The sequence below is a fragment of the Prionailurus viverrinus genome, chromosome D4, assembly GCF_022837055.1.
Source record: "Prionailurus viverrinus isolate Anna chromosome D4, UM_Priviv_1.0, whole genome shotgun sequence".
Lineage (NCBI taxonomy): Eukaryota > Metazoa > Chordata > Mammalia > Carnivora > Felidae > Prionailurus > Prionailurus viverrinus.
The window spans coordinates 26,615,827-26,637,926 of record NC_062573.1 but is presented as its reverse complement, the minus strand read 5'-3'; the positions used below and the strand labels follow the sequence as shown (position 1 = coordinate 26,637,926).

Sequence of the window (22,100 nt, the reverse complement as noted above, 5' to 3'; positions counted from 1 at the left end):
CTCGAAGTGCACATGGGAAAATGGCGGTCAGGAGGGAGAACAGCTTGCCCAGGAGAGCACAGGTGGAGTCAGTGGCAGAGCTGGCACTCAACTTATGAGTCCTGCCTCCCCCACCTGGGCCGTGTCTGTGCCCAGAGGGCTTCCTGGCCCCATGGACCTAACCCCATGGAAATGAGGCAGCGTGTGGGTCTCCAGGAGATGAAGGAGCAGTGAGGTCCTTGTTAGATGTGGAGCCTCAGTCTCATGTCACTGACCTTAACCAGGGCCTCGGACTCTGAACCTGGCACTTCCTGAGTGCTAAACATTTTAGGTGTATTAGTTCACTCAAGTGACACGGCTGTTTTATGAGATAGGTGTTATAATCTGTGGAGAAGTGCGGCCCACTCCCACCAAGGGCCCGAAGCTCCTGAGGCCAGAGAGTTCCGGGATCGGCTCCCCCCTCCTCCGCACCGCCACCTCCCTTCGCACTGCCCCCTCTGAACTTGAGCCCCCAGGATGGCGGGATGTCTTCCCACCAGCTGTGATCCCTACGCCCTCCCCGCTTCCCGCCCAGCACAGAGCCATCCCAGGACAAGCCTGTGGACCAAGTTGCTGGGCCTGTTTGTCTTGGCTCCCTGGCTTCTCTCTCCCCTCCCTGGTGGCCACCAGAGCAGGTGGCCCTCCCACCGAAGCCAAGGAAAAATGAGCCAGCAGGCCCAGCGCAGCCCTGAACATGGGTCATTCTAGGCCAGGGGTCGCTCCCCACCACGCCATGCTGTGGGACGCTGTGTTTGGAGGGAGGTTGGGGTTGCTGAGAGCAGAGCTGGACTGACTCGGGCTTCCTGTAGATTGTAGCTTGGCTCTCTCTGTGGCCAACCCAGTGGAAACAAGGCCTGTCGCCAGGCCCCTGCACACTTGTCTTCCCTCACGCAGCTGGGACCTGGGCAGCAGGAGGGCAGGGGCGATTAGGAAGGGTTCCCATTGCACACTTTGCTTTTGGCTAAGCTTATACCTTTCAAATCAAATAGAATCCCTGGTTGCTACTGAGCATTTGCAACTCCCACCCTTCATTTTGTTGGATCCCCACGTGTGAGAATGGCTGAATGTCCCCACATCTCCGCTAAGTCATCCACCCAGAGGCTGCCCACTTGGTAAATGGCAAAGGCTGGATCTGAACCCAGCTCTGTCCAATGCCAGGAACTCTCCTCTGCAGGTGGCTTCCTCTGCCCACTCTCCAGCTGGCCAACCAACCGCCTGGGCCCGGAAGGGGCTGGGGCAGTGGGGCAGAATCACACCTCCCCTCTGTCCATCCTTGCTCGCTGCTCATCTGCTACTTCCTGGCTGTGGCTCATAGTCATGGAGCTCCCTACCTGACCATCCATTTTCCTGTTCATAAAGCAAGGAGGTTGGATGGATTTGTGATATTTTTTTTTTTTTTTTAAAGCAGGATTCTTTTGGGACTAAAGAATTTCCAGAGTGGCCACGTGGAAGCCTGGGCTGTACCAGCCATGGCAGCGCTGGGCTGGTTGAAACAGGCTTCCTGGCCTCTCTGCCTCTGCCTCCATGTCCCCTGAACCCCCACCTGTCCCTGAAACCCTCAGGACACCATTTGGAAACAAGCCAGCGACTGGATGAGCGGCTCTGGCCCATTTACTCCCTGTGGAAGGACACATTGTCCAAACCTGGACCATCCCACCAGAAAGGGGTTTCTCTTCTTCTCAGTAGGGGGGAGATTAGAACAGGAGGAAGAGCTTTACACTGGGTCAGGGAAGAAGAAAGCACGGCTGTCAGCAGGGTGCATTTGGTTTTGTTTTGTTTTTATCTTTAAACCGTGGAGGGGAGAAAAGAAATCTCAGTGGGGTGTTTGCTTTCATTTCTATGTCTTTTCTTTTCACTCTTTCCCTTCCCCCTTTCTTTCGGTACAAAGACAGGCTGCATCTGAGGGAGGAAAAGCAAGAAGAAAAGGTTTTATAGTTTCTAAAAGGGGATGGAAGGAGTTAATGCCTTTACAATATGCAAATGTCTTTTTCACACCATGTATATGGTATAAAATTTCAAAAAGTACAAAAGAGTATCGAGAGAAAAGAAAGTGTGTTCTTATTCCCCACCCACCACCTCCCCTCCCTAGAGACAGTCTCTGGTCCTAGTTTCTTCTGTATCCTTCTAGAGATATTCTAATATATATTTTAAAATATATATATTTGTATGGGAAATATGTATTAATGTATGCATTTCCAACTGATAGTGATTCTGTTCTGCACCCCTTTTGGGGGGTCTGTTTTTACTTAATACATCTTGTTGATTATTTTGTATTGGTACCTAAGGAATCACCCTTTTCAAAGGCTGCATGGTGTATCAAAACTGGTGATGCCACCAAATATGGACAGTTAGATACATTTTAAACAATGCTGCCATGAACGTTCTTGTACGTGCTTTCTATTTCACATATGGAACTTCATCCGTTAAAAAAAAAAATCCATAGAAGTATAACTTCTGGATCAAGGAGTACATGTTTACTTTTCATTTTGATGAATATTGCCAGAGCGCCTCCCACAGACATCATATGCATTGATGGTCCCAGAGGCCCATCGAGGGTAGAGAGGTGGGGATGGCCCGTTCCCTTGCACCCTTGCCGACTCAGTGTTCTGACATTCTGATGTTTGCCAGTCTGAGAGGGAAAATGGTGTCTCTGCGTAGCCTTAACTTGTATTTCTCTCATTCTGAATGAGCGTGAGTGTCTTCTCAGAGGTTGAAGAGCCATTTTGTTTTTTCTTTTCTTTTTTTTTTTTTTTTTTTTTTTTTTTTACGGTGGCTAGAATTTCCTATTCTTTTCCCATCTTTCCACTTGGTTGTGGCTCTCCTGTGGATTCATCTGTTTTGTGTATTAGGTAACTAGTTTGTTGTCTGTGGCGTATGTGGCAAATATTTTTGTCCGGTTTGAGATTTTATTTGACATTGTGGGATTTTTTTTTTTCCCTGTGCAGAACTTTAAGAATTTCTGTGCAGTTAAATTTAACCAGATTTATCAGCCTTTTCATTTACGCCTTCTGGGGTTTCTCCTACTTAAAATTAATTCCTGTTTTAATGCAAGTTGCAAACTGGAGAGGAAAAGCCTTGGATTGAGGATCAGATCTGAGTTCATAGCCAACAATCTGTTCCCTCTTTTAACCCCAGTTTCACCTTTTTTAAATGAGGGGTTTGATTTTAGTCATGCAGTCATTTATTTGTTCATTCATTCATTCATTCATTCACTCATCAGAATTAGGCTGGATACTGGGAACACAGAGATGGATGGCGTGGTCCTTGTCCTCACTGTCTGATGGGGAGAGACAAGTGACCCCACAGTGACATGCAGTGTGTTGAGAACTATGATGGGGGACCCCAGCGTGTGTTGAGAGGGCTTCTAATGCAACTTCCAGAGGGGAAGGGGAGGGTGTGGGTGCAGGAGGTGAGACAAGGGATTTCCGGGGAGGTGAGGCCAGGGCTGGGTCTTGCAGGATGAGAAAGAGTTCTCCTGGCACAAGAGCTGAGGGGGGTGAGGTGGTGTGGGTGGCCGAGGGAGAGGCGCTTGCTGTGGAGGGGAGGACCCACAGCAGTGCGGGGCCCTCCAGGGCCTGTGTCAGGGCATGCTGGGGAGTAGGGAGCGTGGCTGCATCCAGACCACAGAGCCTTCTGGAGCCAGGAGGCAGCAGCCTGATTCTCACGCTGAGGGCCCTGGGTGGCCATAGTAGACTCTCGGCAGGGCACCAACATGATCACATTTGCTCTTTTGTTGAGGACGGGTCATTGTTTTCACTAAAATGTTGTGAAATATTTTCCAAGACGTGGTCTACAAAGATTACTACAATGAATACTTCTTTTGAATATTGCTTAGTTTAGGAAGTAAACATTATTGCTATAGCTGAAAAGCCCCACAGACTGCTCCCATATCGCATCTCCCTGCCTCCCCTAAATGTTGGTAAGAATATGCTGCTGGTGGGCATGTCAGACGGCACAGTGGCATCTTAAATGTTCTTGCCACACACACAACGATAGTTATGTGATGTTAATGGAGGTTTTAGCTAAAGCTAATAGATATACCTATATATACACGTATGTATATATTGCAACGTTTAAATGTATGAAATCAACACATTATAAATCTAAAGCTTACACAGTGTTATATGTGTCACTTATGTCCTAATTTTATTTTTTTTTTTTTTTTTTTTTTAATTTTTTTTTCAACGTTTATTTTTGGGACAGAGAGAGACAGAGCATGAACGGGGGAGGGGCAGAGAGAGAGGGAGACACAGATCGGAAGCAGGCTCCAGGCTCTGAGCCATCAGCCCAGAGCCCGACGCGGGGCTCGAACTCACGGACCGCGAGATCGTGACCTGGCTGAAGTCGGACGCTTAACCGACTGCGCCACCCAGGCGCCCCGGTCCTAATTTTAAAAAGTAGCACTTCAGAGAACTTCAGAGGACATTTTAGCAGCATTCAGTGAAGTTGCAGGTGTACATCCCCATGTCACCCGATAATTCGGGTGGAATTGCCTGCACAGGTGAGCACGAGGAGATGTGTGGAAGGAAGTACATAGCTGTAAGTGTTTTGAAGAGTGATGAAAATCTCCCTTTCCATCAGCAGAAAAGTGAGCCACTCTGTATGGCTTGTTTATACCATAGAGTGCTGTTGTGAAAATATGAGATCCAGAGCCTCCTGCATCAACACAGATCAGTCTTAAAAATACAATGCTGAGGGGCACCTGGATGGTTCAGTTGGTTAAGCATCCAACTCTTGATGCTGGCTCAGGTCATGATCTAACGGTTTGTGAGATTGAGCTCCTCATTGGGCTCTCTGTTGACAGCGTGGAGCCTGCTTGGGATTCTCCCCCCGCCCCCGTCTCTCTGCCCCTCCCCTCCTCAAAATAAATAAATGAAACATTTAAAAAAATAACAATTTTTCATGGGGAAAAAAGTGTCAGCATACGTGCAGCATACCAACACTGACATGAGGTTTAGAGATGTGCACAGTGGTTCTGCATTCTGTCACAGACACATGCATGCTCACGTCGTAAACAAACAAAGACATGCATGGGAGTATACACACCACATCCCTCAGAGAGGCTGTCTTTGGGGCATGGCCAGCGGAATAGGATTGGAGAGTGGTGAGAGCTTCTGCTGAACCAATACTTTATCCCCCCCCCCTCTTTTTTAACGTTTATTCGCTTTTGAGAGAGAGAGAGACAGAATGTGAGCAGGCAAGAGGCAGAGAGAGAGGGAGACACAGAACCCAAAGCAGGCTCTGGGCTCTGAGGTATCAGCACAGCGCCTGATGTGGGGCTCGAACCCACGAGCTGTGAGATCATGACCTGAGCCGAAAGTCGGCCCCCTAACTGATTGAACCACCCTGGTGCCCCTGAATCAGTACTTTCTTAAGCAGAGTGGTGGACACATGCCTGTTCCTCATAATATTCCTCAGAAATTGTTTTAATAATGTATTCTGTTCAACCCAGTCCTTCCCCTAATTATCATTTCAACATGTAATCAATATACACGTTATTCATGAGATATTTTTCCTAAGACTTTTTTCCAAACTAAGTCTTTGAAATCTAGTTTGTATATTACACTGACGGCACAGGTCAGTTGCGTTGACCTGTATTTCAGGTGCCGAACAGCCACACTTGTAATGGCTGCCATGTTGGACAGCGTGGGGTTCACACACCTCAGGTAGGGATCATATTGAGGGACCTCTGAGATTCCTTTCTGAACCTGAAAGTCAATGATGATGACGATGATGATGATGAGGGTGATAATTCCCACCATTGATTGAGCATGTGCCAGCACCTCATGCTATTTCCTTCAGTCCTCGCATACAGTTACTCCCTTTCGAAATGATGGCAAGACATTTGCAACCATGTGGGTGGAACTGGAGGGGATTATGCTAAGCGAAGTAGGTCAGTCAGAGAAATACAAATATATGACTTTACTCATATGAGGACTTCAAGACACAGAACAGGTGAACACAAGGGAAGGGAAGCAAAAATCATATAAAAACAGGGAGGGGGACAAAACCTAAGAGAACAAACAGAGGGTTACTGGAGGGACTGTGGGGGGGTTGTGGGCTAAATGGGAAAGGGGCATTAAGGAAGACACTTGTGGGAATGAGCAGTGGGTGTTATACAGACGGGATGAATCACTGGAATCTACTCCTGAAATCATGATTGCACTCTATGCTAACTAACTTCGATGTAAATTAAAAATCAACAAATCAATAAATAATAAATAAAATGATGGCAAGACATAAAGGCACAAAATTAACCATTTTAACATTTAATATGTGTCTCATATTATTATTTACACTTTTTTGGTATGTCCTAACTATTCCCTAATAATTTTGTGACCCACGCGCACACACACGCAGGCTAGCTGCTGACTTTGTGCGGCCTTCTCTGGGGGTGCTGGGGGGTGGGGCACTGGAGTCAGGGCATCTCTTTCTCTCCCATCCTCCAGGGAAGTTTGGGTTTTCCTCGATCACCCAGAGCTTCAGTTGCACCGTCATGCTGCTAAAGGGTCATTGGCATGGCAGGCCAATTAGGTTGGGCTACCCACAGGCCCCTGGGATGGAGCACCGCCCCCCCCACCCCCCACCCAGCTTATGAGACTGGGCAGTGAACCAACCTGAGGTCAGACCAGTCACGGCTTGAAAACACCTGCCACTTTTACTGTGTAACTCAGGGAGTCATTCCGTCTTCCCAAGCCTGGGTTCTTCATCTGTAGGGTGGGAGACTAGCAGTCCCTGGGGCTGCAGTGAGGACTAAGTAAAATCCCGTATGAAAAACCCGGTCGTTTTTATATTCGGTATGGGGAGTTCAGGGGCACAGAGACAGGGTGTCCAGGCCACCCCCCCCGCCCCATCTTGGCCTCCTTTTCTCCCTGTCAGCACAGTGGGGGCAATAACTCGGGCTTGCTGAGTGGATGTAATAAAAGGAAAGAGTAGTGAATGTTCAATGCATTGCCACCCTATTTACCAGGGTTACATGGATGGTGTTATTTCATCATTTTCGTGGGGCCCATATCGTTGAAGGAGACCCAGTCTTGGAGCAGTGAAATGACTCACCCAAGGTCACACAGCTGGTTAGTTGTCCAGACAGGGGCAAGGTGTAAACTGAAAGGCAGGCTTGATTCGTCAGACAGGGCTTTACTCATGGCGCCCTTGAGTGGCTTGGGTCTTGTCTGGACACAAACCCAAGTCCCCCGTGGTCACTCAGGCTCTCAGGGTCCTCTGGTTTTTGGCCGTAGCCCAGGCAGTCACCAGGTGTCTGCTTTGCCCCTTGGTCTCTGGGGAAGGACCCTGCTCCACTCTGACCCTCCCTCACTCCAGACCTCCTCATGGGGCTGAATCCTCAGGATCTGGCTTCACTTCTGAGGCCATAGGGTTCTGTATGTCCATTGTCCTGCCTGCAGGGGTCCTGTCCACCAGTCCCTGAGACCTGCCTTCCTGTCACACTGCTGGCATGGTGGGTATCCCCTCGGGAGCGGGTGCACATCCCTTCAAGCCAACCCAGAGTCTGCTCCCAGTGCACCAAGGCTCCTGAGCCTGGGGGCCTTTCCAGGCCGCCACAGTGCAGCCCTGCGGTATCAGTAAGAGCTCAGACTCTGGGGTCAGTTGCCCTGGCTTTGAACCCTGAGGGAACTTACCTTGGGCAAATTTCTTCACTTCTCTTGGAAGTAAAATGAGGTTAACAGCGCCTACCCTCCCAGAGTTGTCATGAGGATTAAATGAACTGATGTGTGTGAAGAGTTCAGAGCAGGGTCGGGCACAGAATGAGAGCTCAGGGAATGTCCACGATAATGATGGTGATGATGATGATGATGATGATGTGAATTTCGTTGCCCTGAGGTCTGGGAACACTTCGCTTTGTCCCTACTTGTCCCCCACACCCTGGGACACTTCAACAGTAGACCTCATTCTAAACAAACAAAACAAACTTACCCAGTTTTATTTTAAATTTTTTTTTTCAACGTTTATTTATTTTTGGGACAGAGAGAGACAGAGCATGAACGGGGGAGGGGCAGAGAGAGAGGGAGACACAGAATCAGAAACAGGCTCCAGGCTCTGAGCCATCAGCCCAGAGCCTGACGCGGGGCTCGAACTCACGGACCGCGAGATCGTGACCTGGCTGAAGTCGGACGCTTAACCGACTGCGCCACCCAGGCGCCCCTAAACTTACCCAGTTTTATAGAAAGAAATGAGGAACAGTCTTTGAGTCGATGGGAGAACATCATATATTCTAGGAATATTCTAGGAGATATTTTTCAAAGCTTTCCAAACTGTAGGTCAGGACCTTTTAGTGGTTAATGAAATCAATTTAGTGAGTTGTTGCCAGCATGCTTTTAAGAAAATAAAAGAGGGGCGCCTGGGTGGCGCAGTCGGTTGAGCGTCCGACTTCAGCCAGGTCACGATCTCGCGGTCCGTGAGTTCGAGCCCCGCGTCAGGCTCTGGGCTGATGGCTCAGAGCCTGGAGCCTGTTTCCGATTCTGTGTCTCCCTCTCTCTCTGCCCCTCCCCCGTTCATGCTCTGTCTCTCTCTGTCCCAAAAATAAATAAACGTTGAAAAAAAAATTAAAAAAAAAAAAAGAAAAGAAAAGAGAAGAATTCTGAAACAGAGGAAAATATCAGAGTGCCTGGTGGGTATTAAAAATAAATAATATTGGGGCGCCTGAGCGGCTCAGTCAGTTGAGCTTCTGACTTTGGCTCAGGTCATGATCTCGCGGTCCGTGAGTTCGAGCCCTGTGTTGGGCTCTGTGCTGACAGCTCAGAGCCTGGAGCCTGCTTCAGATTCTGTGTCTCCCTCTCTCTCTGACCCTCCCCCGTTCATGCTCTGTCTCTCTCTGTCTCAAAAATAAACATTAAAAAAATTTAAAAAATAATATTTTCTGAAACATTGGTTTCAGTGTTACAGGTATATGTCTATTGAAGGGGGAATATTGTGTTGCAGTGTAAATGCATTTCTTATTGTGGGTCATTGTCAAAAAAAGTTTGAAAGCCAGTAATTAAGGCACTACTGTGGGGTTCCGAGGAATCCCATTTCACTTGTGAGTTTTTATTTCATTTCCAAGCATGGTAGAATATATGTGTAAGGCATGGCCTCTGTCTCCTTCCCTGCAGAATCGGTTTCTCCGGGCCACCTGGACCTCACGGAGCTCATCGGTGTCCCCCTGCCCTCATCCGTGTCGTTTGTCACGGGCTATGGTGGCTTCCCAGCCTACAGCTTCGGGCCTGGTGCCAACGTCGGCCGCCCGGCCAGGACCCTCATCCCTCCCACCTTCTTCAGGGACTTTGCCATCACCGTCACGGTGAAGCCCAGCAGCGCCACAGGCGGTGTGCTCTTTGCTATCACGGATGCCTTCCAGAAGGTCATCTACCTGGGCCTGCGGCTCTCGGGTGTGGAGGATGGCCGCCAGCGGATCATCGTCTACTACACAGAGCCAGGCTCCCACGTGTCCCACGAGGCTGCTGCCTTCCTAGTGCCCGTGATGACCCACAGGTGGAACCGCTTTGCAGTGATTGTCCAGGGCGAGGAAGTGACCCTCTTCATGGACTGTGAGGAGCACAGCCACGTCCCCTTCCAGCGGTCCTCCCGGGCCTTGGCTTTCGAGCCCAGCGCGGGAATCTTCGTGGGCAATGCAGGAGCCACGGGGCTGGAGAGATTCACCGTGAGTCCAAGCCTCGCAGATCAGGGAGGCCAGTGGACACCATGCGATAAACATAAGCAACTATTCCTGTTAATTATTTTTAAAAATATTTGTTAATGTTTATTTCGAGAGAGAGAGAGAGATCGCAAATGGAGGGGCAGAGAAAGTGGAGAGAGAGAATCGCAAGCAGACCCTGCACTGTCAAGCGCAGAGCCTGATGTGGGGCTGGAACTCACGAAACTAAGAGATCATGACCTGTGTGGAGATAGAGTCTGACGCTTAACCAGCTGAGCCACCCAGGCGCCCCCTCGTTATTGTCTTATCCTTACAGCCTCAAGGAGGCGTGTGTGGGTGGTGTGGAGATTCCTAGTCCTGGAACCCCAAACCTAGATTCCGGTGCTAAGTTTCCAATTTAGCCTGATGACTTCAGAGTGTGGATTCTCTGGGTTTTCTTATCTGTACACTAGGATAAGAAGACCTACACCGTGGAGTTGTAGATTTAAGTGGGATAGCCTGAGTGGAAGCTCTTTGTGCATTTTTAAAAAATGTGTATTTATTTTATTTTTGAGAGAGAGAGAGAGAGAGAGAGAGAGAGAGAGAGCATGAGCAGGGGAGGGGCAGAGAGAGAGGGAGACACAGAAGCTGAAGCAGGCTCCAGGCTCTGAGCCGTCAGCACAGAGCCCGATGTGGGGCTCAAACCCGCTAACAATGAGATCGTAATCTGAGCTGAAGTGGGATGCTTAACTGACTGAGCCATCCAAGTGACCTCTTTGGGCATTTTTAAGGCATTAGAAAAAGAGGAAGGCTTATTATTCCTTCAGTGACTTTTCCTTTGGAGAGGGGCAGCGGTTACATTGAAGTAATTTCTGCAAAGGTGGAGTAAGCTAGAATGCCAGAGTGACAGGTCATTTCTCTCTCACCTTTTAGACAATGTGCCCTGAAAAAATAGAAAATTGACTTTCCTGTCAAAATGGGCTTTTATGAATAAGCCATTCTAAAGAAAATCCCTATGTTATCGTAGTCACACATTTAGTCAGCACCCATGCTTCTGATACCTCACCTAACTGGTACAGGACGGTACCATGTGGCAGAGCTCAGGTATATTTGCAGTACGTGGGGACACAGTGAGTGAATCTTAAGAAGCTAAAACCCAATTACAATTTTTCAACACTGACTTTGGAAGCCTCATGGAGAATGAACTGTCAGGTGTGGAGAGAGGAGGCAGGAGTGGAGGCAGGAGGCTGGCCGGCCACTCTTCTTCCCAGGAGGCCTTCCAGCCAAGAAGCTTCAGCTCCAGGGGAGAGACACTCTGGGAGTGGGGAGACGTGCATCTTAGAGCCTGCCACGGACAGGTTGGGGATCTGGGGCCAGTTAGGAGGCTGCTGTGGCAGTCCGTGCTTGGAACCCAGTACTCCCCAGGGGCCTCCCCAGGTAGTGGAGCTCATATTACATTGGCCCAGGGAGAGTCCCCCTAAATGAGAGTGGGCTAAGTGGTGGCTCCACTGTCACGGCCACAGGCAGCACATTCTCGTACCCGTCCTTCCCCTTGGTCTTCTCCCTTACAGAACAATCGTGTTTCCCACTAGCTGTCACGCTGTAGATGTGCAAGTGGTGGCTTCTGACCCTCTGCTTTTCCCCAGGGCTCCATACAGCAGCTCACTGTCCACCCGGACCCCAGGACCCCTGAGGAGCTGTGTGAAGCCGATGAGTCCTCGGTGAGCCCCCACCCCCAGCAGCCAGTTGGCCAGGGAGGGTTGGGTGCCCAGGCAATTCCTCTTCCCCAACGTCATGGAGTCTCTAAAATCTCTCAACTTGTCAAGCGCTGCCTCAAGTCCTATTTTGGGCTTTTTGGCTTTTTTTTTTTTTAAAGTGCTTCAGCTATCTTATTTGTTGGGGGAGGGGAGATTGTGTTTCTTGTAAGGTGTTAGGCTCTTCTATGGCTGTGGCAGTCAGTGGCCTGGTTTCCAGACTTCCTGCCAGGAAAGGGTGTCAGGATTCTAAAATCAAAGTTAAAACTCTAAGACATGAGTGTAAATTCCTATAAAAACGAGCCTAAATTTAGCTTTTGTGCCTGGCAAATGAATCAGTTCCTAAGTTGGGGGTGGAATATGGTAGGCAGGGAAAAAAGATGGGCCCTTCCGCTCCTCCCCCCTTCCCTTCTGTCCCTCCCCCTTTTCCCTCCCCCTTTGCCCATCCCCCCCCCCACCTGTCCCTGCTAGGTGACAGTCCTGGGGGTGCTGGACATAAAGGGATACACTGGCACCTGTCTCTGTCCTCCAGCTGCTCACACACACTTACACGCTCCAATGCAGTGACAAAGCTGAGGGTGACTGGAACACCGGGGAGGTCCTCAAACCCAGGTTCTCTGGCTTGGGTGGGGATGGGGGCACAAAGATGAAAGAAGAGGAACCAGACTAGGTGAGGCGGGGGCTGATGCCTGGCCAATGACAAGGGAGTGTTAGCCAGATGAAGAAGAAAAGGCATTTCAGGCAGAAGCCATAGCCTGCTGCAAAAAGAGGCAAACAAAGCATTCTTAGAACTTTGGGTGCTGTCAACCCCAAAGCAAAGCATAAGTTGATTTCATTCATTTAGAAACAAAGCAGAAAAGCCCTTTGGAGGTAGAATTTGGCTCTGTAAGAATGTCTGCACTCCCTGAGGCCACGATCCTGGCCTGACATTCAGATAAAGCCGGGAGCAGGGAAACCTTATGTATATTCATTCCTTTCTCTGCAGTGCTGTGAGTACTGGAAAAGTAGAAGCAACCCCAGAGTCCAAGAATAAGGCATTATTTACAAAATGATGGCCCCCAGGCCCTTTGGCTGACATTAGAAGGCTAATTAGGAAGAAGAGGTAGCAACAGGAAGACATTCTCTGTTACTGTTCTCCACTGTGTAATTCCGTGATTCTGGTGACAGCCACGCAAGTGGGAGGGCCTTTGGCAGGGATTGAAGGGACCTGGACAAAACCAAAGTAGGTATGTTAGAGACTGTCCATTGATTGTAGCTTTTTGTTTGCGTGAGCAATAAAATGTGGAAGGAACAGCAAAAAGAGCCAAGCCTGTGCACTGTACACATTCTCTCTCAGTTCCGCTCTTTCTGTCTCTTTTTCCCTCTTATGCGCGTGCACACACACACACACACACACACACACACACAGTTTCTCCAAAGGAGTCATCTTATGTGACTTTCCCACTTGTCAACTGCTTCCCCTGTGCCCGGCATGTTTTATCTCCATACAGGGGTCGGGAGAGACCAGTGGGCTTCAGGAGACAGAGGGAGTGGCTGAGATCTTAGAAGCTGTCACCTACACTCAAGCCCCGGTGAGTACTGGCTGGTAAGCCATACCTTCTCTGTCAGCTTTTAGAGGCTGAGTGCCCAGAGCCTTAGGTCTGACATCTCTGTTCTTAGATCTGTGACTTCCATTGTCGGCTCATCTGGGCAGGTTGGGAAAGTCCTGGCCGAGGGCATTTTGCCAGATCTCCAGTGCACTGGAATGCCAGTTGTCTCCCGGCCACCTTGTGCTGTGGCCACAAGAGGACTGTCCAAAGGCAGATATTGTGTCCTACTGCCTCCAAGCTCTGTGAACTTAGCAAACACATTCAACCTCTCTGAGCCTCAGCTCCTCTTCCATACAGTAATAATCAGAGTCCTAGCTCCTGGGGTTGATGTGAAGGCCAGATGATGCAGTGCAGGGCCGGGTCTCAACCCAGTGTCTGGCATGAGGGAAGTGGCCCTGAATGGGAGATGATGTAGCATTTGCTCCAGGCACTGGGCTGTGAGAAAGAAGTCAGGGCTGCCACTCCTGTGAGATGTAGAGTCTTTTCAGGAGCTCCCGTCTGGCCCCATGGGAAAGGCAGCCATCCTCCCAGTGGTTGGGGCCTCCTCCCTCCTGGGAATCCACCCTGTGGCCTAGACAAGGAAGTGGTTTTGAAAGCACTGAGTCAGACTGTGGAGACAGCGGGAGCCCATTTTTAATGAAAACAGCCAACAGCGTCTGAGTCATTGAACACAGAGGCCCGGTAATCTGGCACATTCTATAGAGTCATCTCTGATAAAGGAAAAGAAGGAGGTAGAAGTAAGGCAGAGGCTATAAATTATAGATTATAGACCTGTGGGAACAGAGGTTTGGGTAGGGCAGAATAGAATTGTAATCTGTTAGTGCTCTTTCTGTAGAGAGGTGTATGGAAAACTACCCTTTGCAGGGCAAACTGAGACCCAGGCAGGGGAAGAGACTGGCCCTTGGGTACCTGGGGAGAGCTGAAGCTAGAGCACAGGTCCCCTGATGCCCCATCCAGGGTTCAGGCCACAACCCTGTGCTTCTGGCCTGGGCAGCAGTGCAGAGGTTTATCCCCAGGACCACAGCCGGTGCGAGGGCAGCTGAGATGGAAGAGGCAAAGGTCCAAGGTGGGCTAGGTGGCAGTGGGGAAGGTGGCTGGTCTGGGCAGTGTTGGAACCCTGTGTGCCACGGCTCTTGGGCGCCCTGTTGGCATGTCCAGGGCACATGCAGCAGGGCACAGAGTGGTGGTCCTTTGGGCCTTCTGGCCTGATGTGGTGGTACCCCCAGTGCACCAGTTCACAGGTAGGAGTGAGGCCAACTCAGGCAGAGATGCCAGTAACCCACGGTGGCCCTGCGAGAGGGACAGGAAAGGGGAGTGAGGTTTGAGAGCATGAGATGATCGTGGTGACGGGGACTGGTCAGGGAGGGCTTTCTGGTAGAGGAGGCATTGGAGCCAGGCAGCTCTCAACAGGGTAGAGACAGAGAGGGGATGGAAGAGAACCAGGATTTCCCCATACCTACCATGGCTCTGCTGCTTTTGTATACATGACTTAATGTAATCCTTACAACAACTGTGTAAGGGAGCTGACAGCAGACACTTGGGGAACAGGGTGGCTTTGCTAGGGTCATGCAGTGGTGAAGTCAGAACCTGGGACCACAGTACTGCATGTGGGGGCACACTGCAGCTGGGAGGAAGTGTCCGGATAAAAGTGATTTGATGGACTCTTGTTCCTAGATTTCCCAACCCCACTCTCCCCGGTGGTTTTAAGAGAACTGGTGCATACCAGAGTTTCACCAGGTGTGGTTTAGCTCTGCCGCTTGCTGTTTATTGACCTTGAATCAGGAACTTTTTCCCACTCAGTTGAGATGGAGCATGCCTACTTCATAGGCTAGCGCGAGTTACATGACCCTCGTGAAACCTGGGTGGGACTCAGCACATGACAGCCCTCAGTTTATGGCGGTGGCTGTCATTAGTCCTGACTGATAGGCTTATTGTGCCAGAGTGCCCTGTTCCCCTGGGGGTCCCCTTCCCACCACCTGCTTCCTGCCTGGCTGGTGACTGGGGCTGCCGGAGCATGCCAAAACCCTGTGGCTGTCCTCAGTCCTTAACAGAATTCTCTGTGGGCTGTGGGCCCTGATGCTAACTTGCCTGTTCCTGGTATCAGAATCCCTTTCGCAGGTACCTGCACAGCATTCACTTCCTTTGCCATTTGCAGGGCGGTGTTTTTCCATTAATTCTTCAGAGGAGGCACTGAGGCACAGAGGGGTGAAGAGCTTTGTCCCCAGGGCTGCCTGGCTTGGAGGGGGACAGAGCCAGGTCTCCAGCTTGGGTCCAGATCCTAGAGCTCCGTCAGTAATGTCACCATCTCCTGGAAAAGGCTCTGTGGCTCCCTCTATGCCCACCCCCACCCCCCACCCCGCCACCCCAGGACAGGGAGTTTCCCTCTTCTCTCAGACGTTCCCCTCCCGTCTCTGGCTTCTCTCTTGGAATGAATCTCACTTTCCTGTCCTTACCCTTTCCAATCTGCCACCCTGCAAGACACAAGCCATGACCAGCGAACTGAATCATGGACTGCCTAAGCAGTTAGGGACTTAAAAAGCCAGCCCTCCTCACCTCTTTCCCCATTTAGGGCAGGAGTCCCTGCTACCCTGTTCTTCCCCCCTGCTAAGTCAGCTTCTGTTGACACACCTTTCCATTTCTGGAAAGTTCTATCATGCCTAGTTAGAATTAATGTCCCCACGGTTCTCAGCTCTGGCTGTGCATCAGAATCACGTGTGTGTCTTGGCAGGTGGTGAGGGGGCCGTGGTGGGGGGACAGTTGCTGCCTACCTGGACATTCGGATTCTGGGGGAGTGAGGCCCACCAAAGTGTAAAAGCACTGCAGGTGATTCTGATCCACAGCCAGGACCTCTTTTCCAGCCACACCCAAATGCTCACAGTTTCCCAGACTCTATACATTGCATCCCTTCATCCAGGCCCCAGTGGTCTGCTTGCCTAGAGGGCCCTTCCCCCGCCCTCCCCTCCCCCGCCCCACCTGGCCAATTCCTACTTTTCCTTCAGGATCCAGTCCACAGGCCCTCATCAGAGCTTCCCTCCTGCACTTGGCTCTCACTTCTGCTGTCCCACGTGTCACAGTCAACCACACTGTGTCTGGGTCTGGGTCTCCCCATAGTCCAATAATTGAAGGGCAGATGCTCTGCCTTATTTCTTCATTTCTCTATCCCCCGGGATCACCTAAGGATCTGGCGCACAGTAGAGCCTCAGGAAATATGTGTGGAATGAGTAACTCTGTTGTTGAGAGAGAGGCCCAACAAATCTCTACACTTTTAATACAAAGTCTGTACACCCGACAGCCCCGTTGTGTCATAGACCACGCTGGTTCCACATCCACGCTAGCCCCTGAAAACCACAGCCACCTGCTGGAGGCAGGACAGCTGCCCTAACCACCGAGGGTCGGCTTACCAGAGTCACGCTCTGCTTTGAACAGGGCATTGTAGCTGACCTCTTGGGAGTGTGACAAAAGAGGGTTTGGGCTTGACAGGCTGGAGTCAGGGATTTCATACAACAGAACCTTTGCCATCCTGAGTAACAGAACTCAGCCCGTTGTTCCCTTGCTATCCTGTTTCTCATACCCCCACCTGCCTGCCTTGTCCCAAAGCTCAGGTCCCCTACAGGACACCATCAGAGAAGCACTGCAGGGTGCCGCATGCTCCTGGAAGGGAGAGGAGAGGAAGTGCCCGGGGCAGGGCCCTTACCACCCTGCTGGGTCACCACCGCAGCTGGGGAAGTGTGGGGAAGACCACTTGGGAGTTCTCCACAGCCTTCCTGCGGTGGCACCTACTCTCTGCTGCCACCCCCCACCCTGGTCCTGCCTCACTGGGCCTCTGTAGTGCAGCCTCCCGGTCTCTTGGCCTAAACCTCAACTCTTTCAACCCTCAGATCCACGCTCCAGTTGGTGTCAGGGTGAACTCCCCACAGCACAACACTTCTCTTGAGCCTGATATCCCATGAAGGCCCCAGGTCCAAGGCCAAACTTCTCACCAAAGGGCCGGCCTCCCCGCTCTCTGCCTCTCCTGGCTCCGGCCCCCTGCTTCCCTCCTCCAATCCTTGAACCCTCACCAGGCGCAGGTTGCCAGGCCCTGACGATGCTGTATCCTTTCTTACCCAGCACCTCCCTCCTTCCCTGGCTGCTGAAATTCTCCTCATTCTTCAACGCCCAACTTCTTGGAGGTTTCCATTCCTGCTTCTACCCTGAAGAGTTTACACTACAGTAACCTAGATTTTGTTTTTCAATACATATATAGTCCATAATCGTTACTGAAAAAACTGCCAATTGCAGATGAGCAAAGCAGATAAAAAAATCACCTCTAATACCAACACCCGGAGAAAAGCACTATTGAGGTGCTGTCCTTTCTCAAAATTTAAAATTCTGGTGATGTTGATAATAGCTGCCATAGATGGGTTCATACTATGGGCCTGGCTCAGTGCTGAGCATCTCCATGCATTTTCTACCCTGAGAGTATTACTATTGTCCCGTTTTACAGAAGAGTGAAGTTACATGACTTGCCTGACAAAATGTGGCCAGTAAGTGGAGAGCAGAGATTTGACCTAGATTTGACTGTAAGAACCGAACCATTAAATCCCAAGTTATGGTGCCCATAAGAATCCCCTTTGTTCTGATGGACCGGAGATCCACTGTTTGTACACTGGATTTTGGCACTAAGGAAGTAACCTTCTATTACTAGTCAGGATAGGCAAGTCATGTGACCATTAACAAATCAGCCCTAATACCTCAGTGGCTGAATTTTCTTATTCATACCACGGGTCCAACACCAGTCAGCAGGATCCTTCCATTCACCACCCTCAACCACTTGAACTGAGAAAGGGATGAGGCTGGGTCTAGGGATCCTGGATCTTGGGATGATATCATGACATTCATGGCCCCCCATCACCATTTCCATCCAGATCTTGAAGATGCTCTGTGTTTCCAACTGTTGGGGGCTTTTGTCTGTTTGTTTTTCTCTACTTGGTAAGGTTAGTCTAGACACTGTCTGACTTTGGAAAAGCAACACAGACCCTAAAGTTTCCTTGGAAGGAAATCACACTCATCTTCTAGTTCATAGGTGTTCAGGACACATCTGGGAGTGGATTTATATGGTGCTCACTGAGTGCAGCCTGGTTCATTCATTTGTTTACTCATTCATTCCCTCATCTAACAGAGCTTTATTGGGCACCTCCTCGGTGCTGGCCTAGGGCGCAGGGTCCTTGTGCTGGAGCTTCAGCCAAGATGAGCAGAACCTCTCTGTAAATGGAACAGAACTCAATTCCCCCAGCACATACCTTTTTCAGGCCCTGGGAGGTTCAGTAGTTGCCTATGTACATGGCAGGCGGGTCCAGCCATTTTTCTGGATTAGTTCAGCACCTTGTGGGTATGTTATTTTCTTCAATGATAATCACTGCTGTTTTTTTTCTGCTTTCCTCCCAAGTAAATCCTTTTGGGTCTCATTTTTCCTCCCTTCAGTCTAAAGAAGCAAAAGTGGAACCCATAAACACACCTCCGACTCCATCCACTCCTTCTGATGATGGGGAGCTTTCCGGAGAGCCTGTACCTGAGGGGACTCCAGAAACCACCAACTTGAGTGTCATCCTGCACAGCAGCCCTGAGCAAGGCAAGTCCCTGATATGCCTTCATATACAGTGGTCTTTTAGTAAGTGGTTACTGTGTACCCAACCTGGGTGATGTATGCAACGTAGAGCATCTCATTTAACTTTCCCCTCTGTCCTTTGAGGAGGGAATGCTAACCATCTTCATTTTATAGACAAGACGGGGAGATCAAGTCAGGTTGGGTTACCTAGCTGAGGCTCTTTGGCTTGTAAATGGCATGGCTGTGTTTGAACTTGGATACTTAAAATTTTTTTTTTAACTTTTATTTATTTTTGAGACAGAGAGAGACAGAGCATGAACGGGGGAGGGTCAGAGAGAGGGAGACACAGAATCTGAAACAGCCTCCAGGCTCTGAGCTGTGAGCACAGAGCCCGACGCGGGGCTCGAACTCACGGACCGCAAAATCATGACCTGAGCCGAAGTTGGCCGCTTAACCGACTGGGCCACCTGGGCGTCCCTGAACTCCCAGACTCCAGTAGGGACTGAGTTCCAACAGAAAAGCTTACAATAATTATTGCTGCATAATAAATACCTACTGTGTGCCAAGTATTTACATACTTTACCTCCAATCCTGATAATACATCTCCCAGATGGTATTATTGGCCGGGATTTTATGGGTGGGAAAACCAATGCTTGAAAGGTAAGTGACATGCTCACAGTCACACAACTAGGGAGGGTTGGGACCGACCCAGTGCTCAGGCCTGGCTCCAGAATCCCCACCCTTTCCAGCTTCGGCCACCAACTCTTGACTCTCAGAGGATAGGATCGAGTCATCTAAACTCCTACATGGCTCACGTGGGAAACTGGTGGCCAGAGAGGGGCAGGTGCCCAGCAGGTCAGCGGCAGGCCCTGGGGGAGGTGCTGGCCTCCTGGCTCCCCATCCAGGGCTCTCACTCCTAACTCCTATTCCACGAGCTGTGCAGAGGACACTGGCCAAAACCCAAGATCTGATGTGATCCCCCGGGCAGCAGCTTGACATGTCCCAAGGTCTGAGATTGGTCTGTGCTTTCAGCCTTTTATCAGAGGGGTGGCCATTCCATTGAAGGTACTGCCCGTGCCAGAGCACCAAAATGCAGGGCAGAAAAAAAGGGCCCAAAACCACTCAGACTACCTGGAGGAGGGATTGGTTGGGCATATTGTGTTCCATTCATATGTACAGCCCTGAAATTGGTGATGCAGAAGATTCAGTCCCAGGGACGTGCTCATGGTATACTCCATGAAAAAAAAAGCAGATTTCAAAACTATATGTGTGCTGTAACCCTAATTTTGGATATGTTATTTATATCTACTTGGATATAGCCATGTGGAGCAGTGTATATGTGTGTGTGTTAGAATAACATACAACAAAATGTTATAGGTCATTATCTGGGTGGAAGGATTGTGGGTGGCTGTTCTTTCCTCTTTTTACTTCTGTGTTTGACAGGTCTTCTGCAGTCATACGTGTCATTATTCCTTTTACCTCTGCCATCAGTAAATGAGCGTTACTTTAAAAATGAAATTGGGAGGCGCCTGGGTGGCGCAGTGAGTTAAGCATCTGACTTTGGCTCAGGTCATGATCTTGATGCTCGTGGGTTCGAGCCCCGCTTCGGGCTCTGTGCTGACAGCTCAGAGCCTGGAGCCTGCTTTGGGTTCTGTGTCTCCCTCTCTCTCTGCCCCTCCCCCTATCATGCTCTGTCTCTCTGTGTCTCAAAAATAAATAAAAACATTAAAAAACAATTTAAAAAATAAGAACTAAATTGGGAAGTCTATGGATGAGAGACGGTATACAGTACCGATTAGGAAAAAATTTGTATAATTATTTAACAAAGTCATAATACAATCACTGAGTCAGGGTGTAGCCGTGGAAAGAGTTGGGACAGAGCAGACACTTTGGACGGAAGCCCTGCTCAGCCACCTATTTGCTGTTGGGCCTGGGGCAAGTTGCTTAACACTTCCAAGCTTTGGATTCTTTAACTGCCCCCTGGGAGTGTTCCTAATCCCTGCCTCTCCAGGTAGATTAGAGGATTGAACTCTGCCAGGGATGTGGAAGTGGTTTATGAATTGCAAGTGCTGTCCTCCTGGGCCGAATTAGGATCTCTGAGGAGGGGCAAGGAAGTGTGGGGGGCTTCAGGGCTGGGACCAGGGCCTCTCCTAGACTGAGGGGTGAGTGCAAAGGCGGTGGGAGCCAAATGCAGACTGGGACGCAGGTCCAAGCACAGCTCATCTGTTCCCTGTGATCAGCCAGTCTCCTTAACTGGCCGAGAAAAGGCCAAACGGAAACCACGGAGCTTGCTGAAGTGTTTCTGTTCTGCTGGTTGGGTGGACAGCCCAGATGGTGAGGAGAAAGAGGCCTGAACCCTGAGCCCTCTCCCTGGCTGCAAAAAGCCACCTAGTAGTTTTATTCTAAGCTTTTCTGACACCATCTTGACCCATGGCACCCCCATTCCCCACCCTCCAAAGAGTGGGGACTCAAAGGCATGGGATCTGGCCTGCTGCTTGCACAGCACCCCCTGGTGGCCAGAGCCGGGAGGACGAGAGAGAGAGTGGTGATGTGTGCTGACAATACATAGGTCAGTTCTTACCGTGGGACATGCGTGAGCACACTGTGTGTGCAGATGGCCTGGCATGGGGACAGGCCGACCTGGTTTCAGGGCCCCTCCCAGTCACTTACTTTCTGTGGGACCCTTTTCCTCTTCAGCAAAGTGGGGTTAATAATAATAAGGTGCTAACGTGCAGATCAGAGCAGCACACCTATGCCATGAGGAGATGGTGGGGAGACTGAAAACGTGAGATTCCTGTCCTGGCTCTGTCCCTGAAGCTGCCAAGTGGTGGGAAGGTCCTTGTAGGTAGGACGGATAGGCTAGTGGCAGAATGAAATGAGACACTGCGTGGGACATGCTTAGGCTGGGGCCCCGCCCACTAGCCTGGGGCCCAGCCCATAACAGGCGTGTATTCATATTAGTGTAATTTGTTTTTCATTGCTTTAGGACTCCATTTGTTTTTTATTTTTATTTTTATTTTTTAATGTTTATTTATTTTTGAGACAGAGAGAGACGTAGCATGAACAGGGGAGGGTCAGAGAGAGAGGGAGACACAGAATCTGAAACAGGCTCTGGGCTCCGGGCTCCGAGCTGTCAGCACAGAGCCCGATGCGGGGCTCGAACCCACGGACCACGAGATCATGACCTGGGCCGAAGTCAGATGCTCAACCGACTGAGCCACCCAGGCGCCCCTCCACTTGTTTTTTAAATTGCAAAAGAGATATGTGCTTGTGCTAACAGTTCAATCAGTGCAGAGTTGTATGAATCCCCCAAGATAGTAGTTTCCTTTCCTATCCTCTGGTGGAAACCAATATTAAGCATTGTGGGTTAGCCAACTGTGTGTGGCATGTCTGCACACACACACACACACACACGTATCTGTATATTACACACATTATTTAATACTTGCATTAAATATATAATGATGATTATATGTATAATGATAATAACACAAGTAAACTCATATAGGTTTTTTTTCCCTTTACCC

The 22,100-nt window shown here is 50.0% G+C and overlaps 1 protein-coding gene across 1 annotated transcript in view; it reads left to right on the top strand.

Moving 5' to 3' along the window:
- COL15A1 (collagen type XV alpha 1 chain) overlaps nt 1-22,100 on the top strand; it is a 108,997-nt gene that overhangs the window by 29,997 nt on the left and 56,900 nt on the right. Inside the window, exons 3-6 of the mRNA XM_047830927.1 lie at nt 9,126-9,673; nt 11,293-11,367; nt 12,891-12,971; nt 18,450-18,597. Coding sequence (XP_047686883.1) covers nt 9,126-9,673; nt 11,293-11,367; nt 12,891-12,971; nt 18,450-18,597 — 852 coding nt within the window. The remainder of the gene's footprint in view (nt 1-9,125; nt 9,674-11,292; nt 11,368-12,890; nt 12,972-18,449; nt 18,598-22,100) is intronic.